The following is a 16,055-nucleotide window of genomic DNA, read 5'->3' as shown; positions in this document are numbered from 1 at the left end:
TTTGTCTCCCCCAATTCTACTGCAGTTCATTCCCAGCATTCCTCCAATTCCCCTGGGAGAGAAGCCAGTGTTCCCTCAGCTTGTTTGGAAATTCTTGTTTTGTTTGGTACAACAAAATACGTCAAGCATCATTGAGCTAAATAGTTTTTCCCTTGAGATACATTAGAACGGGACACCAAAATTATTCCCACCATTGTATCTACTCAGCTGCACAGTTTTCCCCAAACAGCTCCCTTTTTGTTGTTATGGTCCGTGGGAAGAGATTTGGACCGTGGTTTTGTTCTCAGATCAGTGGTAACAGACTAAGAAAGTTCACAGTAGTGTCTTCTAGAGGGACCGCAACACATGGGATGTTAAGCTGACGGGCGTTCCAGCTAATCTGTGAGTTTTTGAGAGTGCCTCCACGGTGGGATTTCCATACTCAGACATAGCCGAAGGTGAAAATTCACTTCCCAAACATTACATCATGTATCAGCCTTAAGTATCTCACGTAACCTTATAGAGACTCTCTGACTGGCATTAATTTGATTCAATTACTGGCACCAGAGTGAAATAATTGTACTCTGTGTTGCCCGCCTCACACAGTTGAACTCGTCTCCAAGATTCTCTGCCCTAGACATAATTCAGATTTGTCATACTGTATTTGGAGGCATCTTGTAGATGCGTAATAATTCAAAACTGCTTGGAGCCACATGATGAGGCACAGTTCATTCATCTCAGTGACGTTAGTGGACGTACCACACTCCTTCTCCAGTCATTTAATAAGTCTATTCCACACCAAAACAGGAAAGTTGGAATGTTTAGGATGTTTTTCACTATTTAACTATATAATATACACTATTATAATACAGCTTATTATACAGTCCCCATTTTCCTTACATTGCATTTTTTTTTCTTTCATAATTTAGTTTAGTGATGATAATGAGGGATTGAGAAATGTCATTTGATTTTTTTTTTCCTAAAATACTGTGGCATTTTTGTGGTGTTTTGCAGTGAGAACCCAGCAATACTTAAGCAATTATGTGTATTATTATTTATTTATTTTTACTGAAAATCACAGGTTATCACAAATACTTGGGATGTGGGACTTGGGAATTTGTTGAATTTACTCTCGTATCACACTTACATTTGTGTTGTAAACAAACATCCCATGAAATTGAAATTGTAGTTTAGGCTTTTAGTTCATAGTTTTGAGATCATCTGTATACTTGCAATACAAAAAATAGTGTAGCAAGTGCTAAAAGATGGTTCAAAACTGTTATGAAAACTAATGCTTATTTGCTTTTTTTTATGGGGGAAAAAAACCCTACCCAATTTTCCTTTCAATAAGGGGAAAAAACTGCTCGTCAAGCCATTTCATTCAATCTTTAAATAAAATTAGATTGTCAATAGTGACTTTAAGACTAGGGAACAGTGAACGCTTTGTTTTTGGCTCACACTGGGTACCATTTTGTCTCTCTATAAATCTGTCTTTTTCCCTTCCTCTCCAGTACTGTGGGGCAGCTGGTCTTTAATGATCATGAGACCCTTGTTCAGTCAATGAATACCAGGTTTTTCCTTTTTTTTGCGTCTTAGTTTGCTGATCATTGCATTTCAGTTGTTCAATAACTAAATGACCTCCCATCTTTTGTATTTGGTTGCATAATTATCAGGCTTTCTGTTCACCTGAAGTGTCCGCGTTCCTTATTTTAGCTTTGTGGCTTTTTATTTCAGCATCCGCCTCATGTTTCTCGGCTGTGTGTGTGTGAATGTGTGTGCACTACCCTCTGTTGTTTTTTGATAGCGTCTGAGCTTTTATAAAGGATGTGTCCCTCTCTTCTTCCCGTAGTATGACTTGCAAAGTGCTTAACAGGGTTTCTGTGAGCCTGCTCTGTTCCTCAATAACCCAGGCTGGTAATAACTCTCCTCTTCTCTGCTTCTCTCCTCATACTGGCTCCTCCACAGGAATGCGTTAAGGCTCAGGTATCGTACTTATTCACTGTTTCTGTTTCTCTGTGTGTCACTTCCTGCAGCTGTGATTTATATGTATGTGTGGGTTATATACTGTATGTGTGTGAGATGAGAGTTTATGACCTTGTGACCGTAGCAATAAGGCGTATTTGTGTTGATATGTCTTGTGTGTATTTATGTTGCCAAATGAATGTTTGGTCTAACAATGATTTAAAGTGGGTGAATCTATACTCGTACTGCAAGCTTCCAGGTTGCACACTGAGATTGCCTCATAACAATTGAGATGTTTTACGTTTTTTGAGTGCCACTTGCTGCTGGTGTTCCTGGGGCATTGCTATGCTATTGTGAATGTGTTAAACAGTTGCAAGGGTGTTTTGATTGACTGCTTGGTGGTTGCTTACTGGACCAAGTCAAAAGTCTCTTTAATCTTCTGGTTTCTAGATATGGCTTGTTTTCCTGGCCAACGAAAATAATAATTGTATTAATTTCAGCCTGTAATAGTATACCTTTCCCCAACAAGCTGCACAGTACTGTACATGTACTGGTTTAGGGTAACTCTCACAACCAACATATTATTATATTCGTTTCTCAACTAGTTTTGCTTGAAGACACAGATTATGCATTGGACATCAAGCGGCGACCCAGAACAGTTACTAAACTAACTGTTAAATATTTTATATTTATTTTGGAAACAAACAAATCCTTAAAATCGAACATTGTAATTATTGTAAAATTCTTTATAATATAATATAATAAATAAGATGTCAACGTGGAGGCAAAGAACTGCCCGATGTGAATCAGAGGGTGGTTGTTTCCGCAAAGTGCATTAAAATAGTTTAATTGCAGGCTGCAGCGCAATATATGACTGGAAGGGTAAAATTGACGGTTATTTCCACAGTTACGTCTTATTAGATCTAGCATTCTGCACGCTTTGAATGAGACACAGAGATAAAGTAGTGTGTACGATTACATTTATTTGAATAAATGAATTATAGCATTTATTTGAGTTAATTATTGAGAGAGGGATGAGAGATGCGTACCTGCGTCTCTGTCTATTAACAATAAAGCTATGAGTTTAATTACTTCAAAATACCAATGTAACCCCTCCGTTGCAGAGAAACATAATGTAGCGATTCAGTAACGAAGCTTTTACTAAAAGTGGCGGGGCTGTGTTGAAAACTTTCTGCGCTCCTGAATGTTTGTTGTGTGTGCACAGCGCGATCTCCGCTCTCTGTGTGCGTGTGTGTGTGCTTCAATGAAAACAGCGCATTGATATAGAACGGTGATTAAACTGACTTGGAGCTACCTGTGCATTAAAATGTTTTATTGCACACCTTCCAGCCAATCAGATTCGAGCATTCAGACAGACCATAATATAATATAATATAGAAATGTATATACAAACATTTTATATAAAAGTATGTATTAATAATAGGCCCAATAATATGCAAAATAAATAATAATAATAACATGACAGTCTGTTATTGGACACATTGGACACTGACTGTTTTGTGAAAAACAACAATCAAGTCAATCAAGTATTGATTAAACAAATTCTGGGCCAAATATTGTATTGGTTTTAGCTATATTACTGTTTTACCATTTAAATGATTAGCCATATGCCAAAAAATCATGCTTTTGGCATCAATAAACAAAGATTAGTTTGAACCATTTGATTCTGATTTGATTTACTTTGCTATCCTAACTATGCACAATTAAATGTTCAATTATATTTTATTATTTGCATTGTCTGTCCCCTAATTTATGGAAGACAGTAACAGCAATTTAGGATTTAGTAGCTAGCCTTACTTTGCTGCACTAGCAGACTCAAGGAAGGGTGCATGTAAGATATTTGTGTGTTAATGTGTTTTAGCGTGTTATTTGACGCCCTAGGCCTGATGAGGGCTGCTGATGGGTAGACTTTGCTGCCGCTGAGCTGATACTTGTTTTGCCGTAATTAGATTCAGTGAGGAGTGAAACAAAGCGATTGGGAGATGGGAAGTGTGATCGTGTGCGTTAGAGAGTGGAAAGGAGTGCGAGAGGGAGTCTTGTCAGGTGTTCTTGTGAAGAGTCGGCTCTATTTTTAGAGCTGTCCTCAGTGATGGCTGCTGCTGCTGCAGTATACGGCATCACAGAGACACAAAAGGCCTGCACTTAAAAAGATTTATACCACTGTAAACTCACAGACACATTCAAAGCTATCGCATGGCTTCAGAAGACTTGGAATAAAGTGCACAAGTCATATCTGTTATGGCCCTCGGGGTTTTATACTGTCACACATGTATTGTATTGCTGTGGAGAAATCTCACTAAACATGCTTTGTTTTCTTCATGTTTGTAGCACAACACTGTAGAAAGAAAATGATTTGTGTTTCTGTCCTGCTGAACTTCCCATCAGCATAAACGACAGTTGACTGTTATGACACCAGCTCCGTCATTGCTGTTATGACAGTTATGATAGAGCTGATGGTTTAAGCCACACGGACGTTTCAAATGATAACAGCGGGGCGTCGGGTCCAGATGGACGGCTATCAGCCAGGAGCAGTGTACCTTGCAGAAACCTTAGTCTTTGATCTTGCTGTCTTTTTATCCCTCTTTTCTCATGCGCATATTCAGTCTTCAGCAGTTTTGTTGTAGATTACCATGCATATAGAGGTTGACCGTTAAACCAGTGTCCTATCCAGTGACCTTTCAGGTTTGTGCTTTAACTTTTACACCTGGAACTTTCTTTCTCCAGAGCAAACAGCTTCAACTTTGCCCTGTTATGACTAGTTGCGAATCAGGAATCATATTTAGATTCATACAGGTTATTTTTGTAAGTGCTGGAGCCAATTGTTTTTTGTGATGGTTTGGTCTGTTATAAGGTCTTGCATTTTTGACTTTTTTTTTTTCTATTGCATTGTCCTCACTATTTGCACGCAACAATCGTGCAACATGACCATTGTAGTCAGACATTTTTTTATTTATTAATTCATCAAAAAGGCTCACAAATTATTCTCAAATTCATGAGTTATCGGTTTGAACCAGTCTATAAGACTCACTGAATCATAGTGATTCTTTACCTACTAACTGAACCGCACATCATGGCTTTCATCATTTTATTTTTTAACTATCATTTATTTGAGACATCTTACTGTGCTTTGTGTATGTAAGTTTTGTAAGACTAAAACCAGCATTACTGAATGGTTGTTCATATAGGAAACTTATAGTTAAAGATGTATATTTTGAACTGAGTTTTGTTTTCGTAAAGGATGTTGTTTATTATTTAGCAAAGTCCAATTTGAAAAATCAAATCTAAAGCAGAATCATTAATTCCTTATGATCCCTATACCTAATTATGACACATTTTTGCTTTCTTTTAAAGTTGGCACATGCTTACAGTAATTTATTATTTTGATAAGCCCGGATTCTCCCAGTGTTTTATTTAAAATGGACTCATTATACAAGAAATATGAATAATTCATATGTGTGCCATAGTTTTGATGTGTGCATGTTGTAGTAAATATCTCATCAGAATGCAGTTGCTCTACTTCTGGAAGAGGGGAAAACACACTTCCTTCTTTGGGTACTGTTACATTGACCCTTCATGCCCTCCACAATTACCAGAACGCCACATCTCACTTCACCATTGTTTTTAGACCAGCAACTCTTCCTCCTGCCTTTCTTTCCTTAAGAAATTCACTTCAGCACTCTCGCTCTAGTAGGAAATCCTCTTCCTGCGTTTGTGTTTTGACAGGAAGTGTGCAGGATTGGAAGTGCGCTCGTGGACACTTTGAACCTTGACAGGCGGTGTGAGAATCAAGCATCTCTTATGAGCAAGCCGAGGCACTTTCTCTTCCTCCACAGGATTGAACACCTATGTTGTCTATAGCATTGATCTTTAATTAGTCCCATGCTAAACATATCGCCCCAAGACATATCAGTTCTGCTTAACCACATGCTAAGAGAGAAAAACACTGCTTTTTTGGCCAATGAGCTACACGACTATAATTGGGATGCAACGACTTGTAAAAGCGTTTGAATGTTTTTAGACTTTTACAAGTTCTAAAAATTTTAAGATAACTGTAGCCATTACACCTAGGAGAACCCTAATCATAATATTCATATTATAAAACAAATTCTAGGTTATGTTCTTTAAAAGGTTCATTCATAATCGAAATAAAGCCGTAAGCCAGTCGCATTTATTAATATTAATAAAAATCTTCCGCCAAGTAATAGTTCATTAGCCTAACGGTAAGCTGTTTATGGGTGCCGAGCAACGGAGGTATTTAAATATGGAATCTATGAATTTATCTGCATTTTACAACAGCTTTGAACACTGCTCATCGCTTCATTATATACTATACTACTGTTCTATATAAATGTTTGAAACATTTTTAATAGCTGATATACATCATAATTTAAATACATTGTGCTGCCTAGCAAAATAGCAACTACTGTATAAACGACATGCAGTAGCAGGCTACTAAACTGCATTACTGAACCGAAGAGTTGTATATTGTGAAAATGAATGTTAATTAATCTAATTATTAATTGATCATAATGCTGTTTGGAACCACTTTGTCCTGCTTAACCAACCCCCTTTAGCCCATTGTTAATGCATGGCAAGTCTTGGTTTATTTCTTTAATAACGTATAGGTCATTTGAAGTTGCTCTCCTCGTAGTATAAAGGCAGTGGCCCTTATTGTTATGCATGCAATGTTCTCTGTCTACGATCTTAACCAGCCTTAACACTGCATGTTAATTACTGTGCAAGTCATTTAGATGATTACTCCTACATTACTATAGGCATTTCAAAGTAATGAAACCGGTTAATTGAGGTATTAGTTGGACTGTGTCTTATATCACAGTATAATTAATTTTAGATCATATAATATTTAATAATGTGTCACAATATTATTATTGAGTTTATACCAAGATTTATATTGGCCTATTTTTGGTTTTGGATAATCCTGTAAATTAAACGGTTTACGGAACACATTTTGCTTTGTATTTTCCTTTGCTCCATGTTTATTCACCATGCTCATGTGTAACCCACTGTAGCCATATAATAATATCTACCACAGTATAAACAAAACATTTTACCACCATTACAAAGCAGCTCTCTATTCTATTATCCGTAACTATATTAGATTTCAGTACAAAATGAGTGTTTTGCTTTTGCTTGTCACGGTTGCAAGACGCTTTCTTCATTGTCACATTGTAGCTGTGGCCCATGAGTGCAGTCTAGCCCTTCTGTACTCAAATTTTGAAAAGGTTTGGTGTGAATGGAATGATCCGGAAGAGCTTCAGTCGATGTTAATCCTATCTGTCTGTCTGTCTCTCTCTCTCTCTCTCTCTCTCTCACTTCCTCTCATTTCCTCTGCATCCGACTCCCTTGAGTATAGGCTGAAGAGGGATCTTTGACAGTTGTGCTGTTTTCAGCAGTAGAGGGATAACAGTAGCTTTTCTAAAGGAACTAATATCTCAATTTGTATTCTGAAATGCCTCTCGGAGCTTTGTAAGAAGCATGACATATTTTGCCTACATCATCACTTCTCTAAACTGCTTGGTTTTCCTTTTTTATGGATTGATTAATTGATCAAACCTTCATCGATAACGTTAATAAACCACAATTTCATATTATTGCATGCATTGATTTATTCCGCTTTGATTGGCCTTGTGCTAAACAAAGTACTATCAATGAGAAACTATTACTGATGTTGTTTGAGGGAACTTGGATGGCATAACTAGTGATAACCAATTATCTGCTGATTTATTGGCTATGTTAAAATACTTAAAATGCTAAAAGTAGTTTACATTTTAAGAATTTTATGTAGTAAATGTTCTATTTTCAGGTATTTTTTTCTGAATTTTAATTATTTAATTATTTTATTATTATATAATATGTGTATGTGTGTGTGAATATGTAGGGAATTTTGAGTAGTATTATGTTTTTTTTGCAGGTTGCAAATGTTCTATTTTCAGGTATTTTTTCACTGAATTTTTATTATTATTATTTGTATAATACAGTTTAAACAAATCTAATATTGTGCACAACTTTGATCCCTAGACATCTGTATATCCGCCAGCCTTTTAAAAAAAAACACATCCATTGATCACTAAACATAACAGCTGGATTGTATTGTACAGTACTCTAAAAAACCTATTTGCTCACTCACTTCAAACAGATTTGGACTGTCTTTGTTGTTTCACATGAAGCAGAGGCTGCTTGACCCAATCTCAACCTTTTCTATAATGAGAATCTATTGTTCCTGAACTGTGCTTTGGGTGAGCCGTCCCTTGATGTCACCCTGTTACCGCGGTGACGTAATGATGCTCGGTTTTCCTATGATGATTGGTGGTTACTCTAACGACGGGACGTGGCAGCACCTGAGCTTGTTTTTGTCAGGCATTACATCATCGGGGATGATGTCATCAGGGGGTTGTTTTGGTCCCCGTGCATATCTGGAAGCCGTCCAAAATTTCACTCGCTAAAGCCTATCTGTATCTTCACGCCCACACCGCTTTTGTAAGCACAGACGATAAACATGCAAGCTGGCTGTTTCTATTTGATACGGTAGCTAAATGCTTATGTTATGTCTAAGGAGAAACGCTTAAAGCCTTCACAATGTGTTTAACATATAATTGCCATTTAATTGCATTAAATTGACATGAAGCCTTTGATGCAACCATTTTCATGAAAATATATTAATTTTGTCTAAATTGTTTTTAATCAATAGTTTATGGTTTTATAAAGAGGATTTTTATTCACTATTATTTGTTTTTATTTACATCATATTGCCTTTCTGTCAGTCAGACTTATTTATTTATAAATAGTAGGTTTTGATATAAAATGTGTCAGACATTAGCAAATTTACATTTGCATAAGTCATCTGATTGGCTGTCTGTTGGCCTGCTGCCCTGCTTGCATGCATTGTTAATATTTTTCTTTGTTATTCAAATTCTAATTATCATATAGTGTCAGTCCAGGGCACAGCTAGATATCACAGCTCACCTCTCTGTGGAACAATAAGCGCTTTATATCAATTGGACTGATTGATTGAACGATAACATTTATTGTATGTCTTTATTTTGACTGACAGAAAAAGAGATGGACCTTTAGGGAAGTGTGTGTGTGTGCATGTGTGTGTGGGGTGAGCTCACTTCCGTCATCACAAAGCTAAAGGGTCGTGTGTGGGCGGGGCCATCAGTCGCCCAGAGGGGTAACTGGAGTGTGTGTGTTTGGTGGGGGGTGGGGAGTGAATTGGCAGCGTTGTCATAGTAACAAGGAGGATGTCAGAGAGAGCCATGTGCTCTGTGCTTCTGTCGTCTGCTACCGTCTTCCATCTCTCTGTCTATTTTTCTTCCTCTCCAGCCTTCTCTCACACTCTCCCGCCCAAACCGACCAGGAAATGGCTCTCCTCCGTGGTTGCCATGCCAACTGCCTGCAGCCCTGGTGGTGAGCGGAGGGGAGCGTGATAATGACATTACTCTCGCTGGGCTAACTGCTCATCCTTCATTTCTCTTGTCTTTCCATCCCTCTCTTCCTCTCCCCCCCTTCACCATTCAACTCTCTTATCCTCTCTTATTTCCATATCTGCTCTTCACCCGTTGCATGCTCTTTTATTCCAATTTTCTCATTAGTGCCTTTAGTCTTGCAGTGTCTGTGCGAGTGTATATGAGTAATTCACATTAAATACTTTCGAGAAGTTTACATCCTGTGCGACGTGCTTTGTTCCATGTCAAACTATTTTAAATGGCGTTTCTTTGGCTCAAACTGTAGTGCATGGTGCTAGCAACACCAAGCTCATGGGTTTGATTCTCAGGGAATATAAATAAATGTAATGTTTAAAATGTATACTTATATATACACACAAAATAAATTTACATTTGTGTTTCGCATATGTATGTTTTCAATTTGTTTTATTTTATATAATAAAGTTATATTAATATTCTCTCTCACTCTCTTGTATACAAACACACTTCTATATTTACAAACTTTCATGTTAGATGCGATTAATTGATTTGACAGCACAAATATAAATATATATATATATTACACAAACAATTGCAATCTGCAGATGCATTTGTCCAATTTATAATATAGTATATTATACATGTACTGTATGTTACTGTAAATATTAATGCAATATTTTAACTAAAAATTTGAAAATATTATATTATAATAATTATATGAAACAAAACTTTATACATCTTATGAATGCCCTTATAATGGCTATATAGACATGCTTTGATTACATGGGGTGTTTAAAATGAACTAGTAAAGGCAAAAATATGTTTTTAAAAAAGTGAGCATTTATAGAACCTAAGCTATAAACATTCCATTTTACATTCATGTACCGGTATATAAATGTTAACCTTTATGATGATTATTAACCACATTATGCGCCAACTCCGCATATATGTGTTGGAGTATATGTGTAGTAAGCGGCACCAGCGCTCTTTCAACATCAGTGAGGGCGGGAGGAGGTTCCTATTCAAAGCCCCCTCTCTTTCTCCCCCTCCACACACACACAACACAGTCTCTTACACACTCACACACCCCCTGCTTTGGACACAAATGAACCGGGAGTGTTTAACAAAGACAGCTTGGATGCGTGAGGTTGGTTCCCTGGTCACAGTCTCGGCTAATGGTGCATAAAGCCGTGCGCGTGGAGACGAGAGAGACCGAGGAAGAGGATGGGGAGGGAGTGAAAGTGCTGTCAGCCATTTTTGCTTTTTTTCCACTCATTTTTTCCAGCACTGTCGATCGGCATTGCTTGTCACTGGTAGGAGAGGCTCACCCAATTACCTGAAGCGGAGGATTCGTTCTTTTACTCATCCCCGCCTGGATTTCTCATCCTTTTGCACGGCGTTTCTCTTTTTATTTTCATTTTTCTTCTTTCAACTCCTCCTTTTCATGGACCAAGTGGACAGACAGATGGCATGTGCACCTGACAAGGAAAAACGTTGATTTTTTTGGGAGGGGGAACCGTGTCAAATCCAGCGCATCATCTCCGGCGAACATACTCTCTCCCCCTCCTTTCCCGGGAAAGATTCTCCTCTTCTCCCCTGCAGGAGGGGGGAGAAAAGAAGGGAGACAGGGAAAGACTCACTGGAGGGGGGAGAGAGGGCAAGATTAGTGGGAACCAGCAGGATGCTTAAATTTCACCCTGGCTCTGCACCTCCATTATGAAGCCATTAGTTAGTGGTGGCGGCCATGGAGTCTCCAGCCAGGCTGATAAAAGCCCTGTAAGTATCGACCCTACATTTCTAGCTCCCTCGCCTCAAAATACTACCAGCATTCGCTCATCAGATTAACCTGATGTGTCGAACATGATCAGGATGGACAGATGGCTTTAGATGCACTAAAAATCGAATGTTCGTGTCATTGCAGAGAGATGCATGAGGTGTATGTGGTTTTAAATGGCATATTTCTGTCTCTAGCGTTTCTGTGAATTTGCAGCTTGTTTTTGATACGCAGTTGCTCAAAGGGTTAATTGCATGTATGCAGATCTGTTTTAATTGACATTTCACGTAGGTCAAGCATACCGCTGCGTTTTATCGCTCGACCCCGTGGAATCGTGTTTTACGAGAGGCTGTCGAGTGCCACGACCTCATTCATCCGCTGCTAGTGTAATGTGTGTCAGTGTGTGAAGGCGGCCATGTGCATGCCGCCCCCCCGTCACCCCTGCACACATGCTCAGATGTGTGTGCACTGGATGATGAAATGGCCAAGATTGTGTCGTGTTTGTCACAGTAATCAGTAAAAAATGAAGTTTAAATGGCTTCATGATGACTGTGTGTGAGCGTTTGAGTGTGGGAGGAGTTATGACATCGCTGAGCGATGCTGTCAGCTCAATATCTGTTGCGTGACCGAATGCATTTTTGATTGCTTGTCCGCGTACGTGTGTACATGCGAGTGAGTGATCACACTCTTCTGTGTTTGCACATGGGTGGCATCGGAAAGCGATCACGCCGGACTGCTGAGTGGAATGATGAGCACTTTTAGCTGTAAATGAATTGATCTTCTGTCAGCCATAATGCGCTAGCGTTCGCTTGGCCTTGACGTGCCGTGTTCGAACGCCTTCATAGTCCCTGACATAACAGAGCATTGCTATGCAACAAATAGAACAATTGTCTGTGGAAGTTGGAGTGATATGGTGAACAGGTGTTTTACGTCAGAGCTGTTAGTCTATTGTGGGTTTTAACTGCAACGCTGTGTTGACCAATCATAAGTCAGAACTGAAATGTTTTTATAATATAATTTGCCCTTTGCAAATGCAAGTTCACTCTGTGGCCATCTTAGTTACCATTGGGCAGCTATTATTCGGTGTAGGTCGGTGGTTGGGGTTGGAGGGGGTCGCCATCGTCCATGTTGTCTTTAACTTATATTAATCTTCATACATCCTTTTCATTTCAGGAATAGCGCTGCTGTTTACAATAGTCGAACGTTTGGGGTCTGTACTATTTTTTTAAATTAAACAATTCTCTTATTCTCACCAAGGCTGCATTGATTTGATTAAAAGTACAGCAAAACAGTAAGTGTTAAATATGATCACAATTTAAAATAACTGGTTTCTATTTGATTATATTTAAAAATGTAATTTATTGCTGTGATGGCAAAGCTGCATTTTCAGCAGCGATTACTCTTCAGTGTCACTGATATCATTCTGATATGCTGATTTGGTGCTCAAACAACTTGAAAACTGCTTAATATCTAAATTTATGCTTCTGCTTTTGTGAGATTTTTACCCAAAGTGAGAGTGCATTCATGCTACATAAGTATGCATATATTTTTAATATCAGGATGTGAGATCTGAGAATACACAACCTTGGTTTTGCTATATAATCTACCTGTTGAGCAACCGGAACACAGTTACACAAAGTGACAACTTGTGCTGTCTGTAACTGCAGTGCTAAAGTTCTTCTAATATGATTTCAGCATGATTTTCTCTTTTTGCATTTTGCTAGACTTGGACTTGCAAACTGCTCCAATGAGAATGCGAGTACAGAGATGCTGTTTAGGAAACCAATACATGTAGAGATTAATAGTGGACACTCTTTCATTGAATATCAGGAAGTGGTCAATTCCCCTTAGCTTTATTCCCTACATTAGCGTAGTAAATATATTGGCCTGTGTTTGTGAGAATATCGGTCCCGTTTAATCTGACACCAAGCCGAAGCTCTTTAATCTTTTGATCCTCTCAGCTCAGGAAAGCGAGAGGCCCCATATATAGAGCGATGCTGAGGCTTATGGGATACGTTTGTAGCTTTGAGTCCTCCAGCGTCAGCCCTTTTTTTTTTCTTTTTAAATAATGTCACACCTTTTGCTTTGACAGACATGAGCTCATCACACAGATGTAGCAACATGTTCATACTGTATATCTACACCTCAAATGCACAATTGCAGGTATAGGGACTATGTTATAAACAAGTATGCATGAAGTTGTACTGCATGAAGCCTTTTTTGGACTTTGGTTGCACTTATGTAGGTCATTAAGACTGCAGTATTTTATTTGGATCTTAGAAACAGCTTGTGACCCACAGACGTTTCAAAGAGCAAGGATCTGGTAAATCTGTGACCCTATAGCATTTATTAACTTCACATTCACATTCGGGTGTAAAAGGGCAATGTAGCCATAAGCTTATTCATTTATTTACTAACTCCCCCAGAGGCATCACAAGAGGGATATTTGGGACCCCTGCGAGTGTAGCGTGCTGTCTGTGACCTCTGCGCTGTTGGACTAAAAGCTCTTGGGTTAATTGACGGAGGCCTGCCCTAAATTGTGTGGTAAGAGAGATAAGTCATTATTATGTGCAACAGTGACATGAAAAGGGCACTTAAAGGACAGGAGTGGACCCCTGGGTGGGCACGGGAGGCAGGAAGGATATTGCTATTGACACATGTATATCGACTGCTGTCGCTGCCAACTATTTGTCCAAATTATGTCTTTGCATACCAAAGATGTATGTAGAGTCAAAATAGGTTGGGTTGTTACTGATAAATGAAACTTTTATGGTCATTAAAAAAAAAAGTGAATTATGACCTAAGTAGATTATACTACCATTACTCCATTGCTGGTTTGAAAGTAACATCTGCCAACAAATTTTTAATGTGGGTGAAAATCCCACATATCAACACACTAGTCAATTTGGCAGGTTATGATTAATAAATTGTGCTCTATCACTTTAAAGACATTAGGGAGCACACTGAGAAACGCTGTGCAGCGCCACATCTTTCATATTTTCTATGAGCGTAGTACGCACACCGCCGGCGCCCAACTACGACTCCGGCTGTTTAAAATCTTGCTGCACCACAGCGTCACTCACATAGTTTTCCGTAGTTCCATAAAAATTTTTTTTTAAATTACAATGATTTAGGACAAATATATGTACATTACTGACTTTTTCAGTAACAGGTTTGTTTTGTGGCTTGAATAAATATGCTATAATATAGCATAAATATAGAAATAATATAGATTGCGCTTTCTCTTTCCATTTTTGCTGTTTTTTACCTTAATTCAAACTCATTGATGCCACTTTGTCGATTCTTGAAGGGAGCTTTTGCCTATATTGTGATTAGATTCACTGTTTTGGACTACCGCCTTGAACTTGAGAACGTGAGTGTGACGTGACCGGCGTGCGATAAGCCTGCCACTTCCCTTCTGCTGTGCGACCGAACCTTAGGGGACAATTAAGAGGCCATTCTCATAAATGCCAGATGTCCAAGACTTTTGGGCAAAAAGAACACTTTTTTTGATGCGTGCAGGTAAACTCATAGCACATATAAGAGAAGTCACACTGCATTTTGTTTTTATTTCCATTTAATTTAATTTTAATGGTATCCACAAACAGTGATTGACTGTCATAGTCAAAATAAAAATTGTTGGATTTTTTTTTTTTTTTAACACTTATGTGCATTCCACTGAAACTTGTTTCCTTTCAAGAAGGCATCCCTAAAAGTACTGATAACCTGCAGTTCAGTTAGCCAGTCAGATGTTAATTCACGAGTTGAAGTGAAGGATTCTTCAGACTGAATAAAACCATTGACCTCTGAATCTTTTTGAATGATTCATTTGAAGAACTGGTTCGTTTGATGTAGGATAACTGAGGTAAAAGATGTGTTGTCTTGCCATTATTTTGCAGCACACAGTCTTCTTACATTCAGTTCAGCCGACAAACTCACATTCACAAATATATGGGTAAAATATGATTTTATGAATACAGCTTTAAATGGAAAAATCATTCAATTCAAACATTTCGTCAATAAGCCTTCATCAGTGAATCATATAATACTTTCCTCAGAAATCTTTAAAAGAGTGTGAGTCCAATGATACAAAATACAAAATTATTAGAAAAGCCTTCAAAGCCCAAAAAAATCATAAATAAATGTGTTGAATATTTTGTGGTTTTGTTGATATATTGATCCATGTCGTTTATTTTGTATATGCCTTCCATCTTCTTCTAACTGTTGTGGCTAATTTAATATTCTCAGCACAGTTTCACATTTTACCATGTTTTAATCCATTCTGCAGATTTTCCAGCTCAGAAAATAAGGTGTTGTGCTTTGGTGTTCTTTCACAATCCCTCTTCACATAAAGAACATAAAAATGTCAATGATAATTCACTTTAAGCCAAAAATACTTCAGTCTTTTCTTAAATAGTGTACTTGTAATTCTCTAGAAAGTTCTTGTCATCGTAATGAAGATGCTGTTAAATCAACCCTGTACTTTTGAAACTCCTGTGGGAAGAATCCTGTGCAAATCACCCTCATTTACAAACAAAAAGACTCCTTGAAAAATGTCCCCGCTCATTGCTCTCCGCTCAGCGAAAGCTAGTAACTGCTTCGATGTCCCCTGCTCGTTTCTTTGACAGCCGCGAGGAAAGCCCATGTACACTCCTGAGAAGTGAATTTACTGACATGGTGGAGGTTTTGATGGCTTCTTTCTGCAGTGGAAGCGTGAGGAGAGGTGTGTGTGTATCATAGCTGACAGCTCTGTGGCCATCCAGGACTGCTCAGGGAATAGCCTTGAGGAACACGACCGAAGGGATGAGGAGGGAGGATTGAGGCACTTTGCTGCTATCACAGCGCCTTTATTTTAACTGCTGAATGCACCCACT

General features: G+C 38.3%; 1 protein-coding gene across 1 annotated transcript in view; it reads left to right on the top strand.

Annotated features, from left to right (window-relative positions):
• The window catches only part of LOC307007870 (rap guanine nucleotide exchange factor 2-like), a gene marked incomplete at its 3' end in the record, with an annotated part of 86,984 nt that overhangs the window by 53,619 nt on the left and 17,310 nt on the right, over positions 1-16,055 (top strand). Inside the window, 1 exon segment of the mRNA XM_079630266.1 lies at positions 1,945-1,962. Coding sequence (XP_079486392.1) covers positions 1,945-1,962 — 18 coding nt within the window.

Source organism: Phoxinus phoxinus, assembly GCF_949152265.1.
Source record: "Phoxinus phoxinus genome assembly, chromosome: 12".
In the NCBI taxonomy this organism is placed as follows: Eukaryota; Metazoa; Chordata; class Actinopteri; order Cypriniformes; family Leuciscidae; genus Phoxinus; species Phoxinus phoxinus.
The sequence above is the reverse complement of the archived record's forward strand: the minus strand, read 5'-3'. Positions and strand labels throughout refer to the sequence as shown.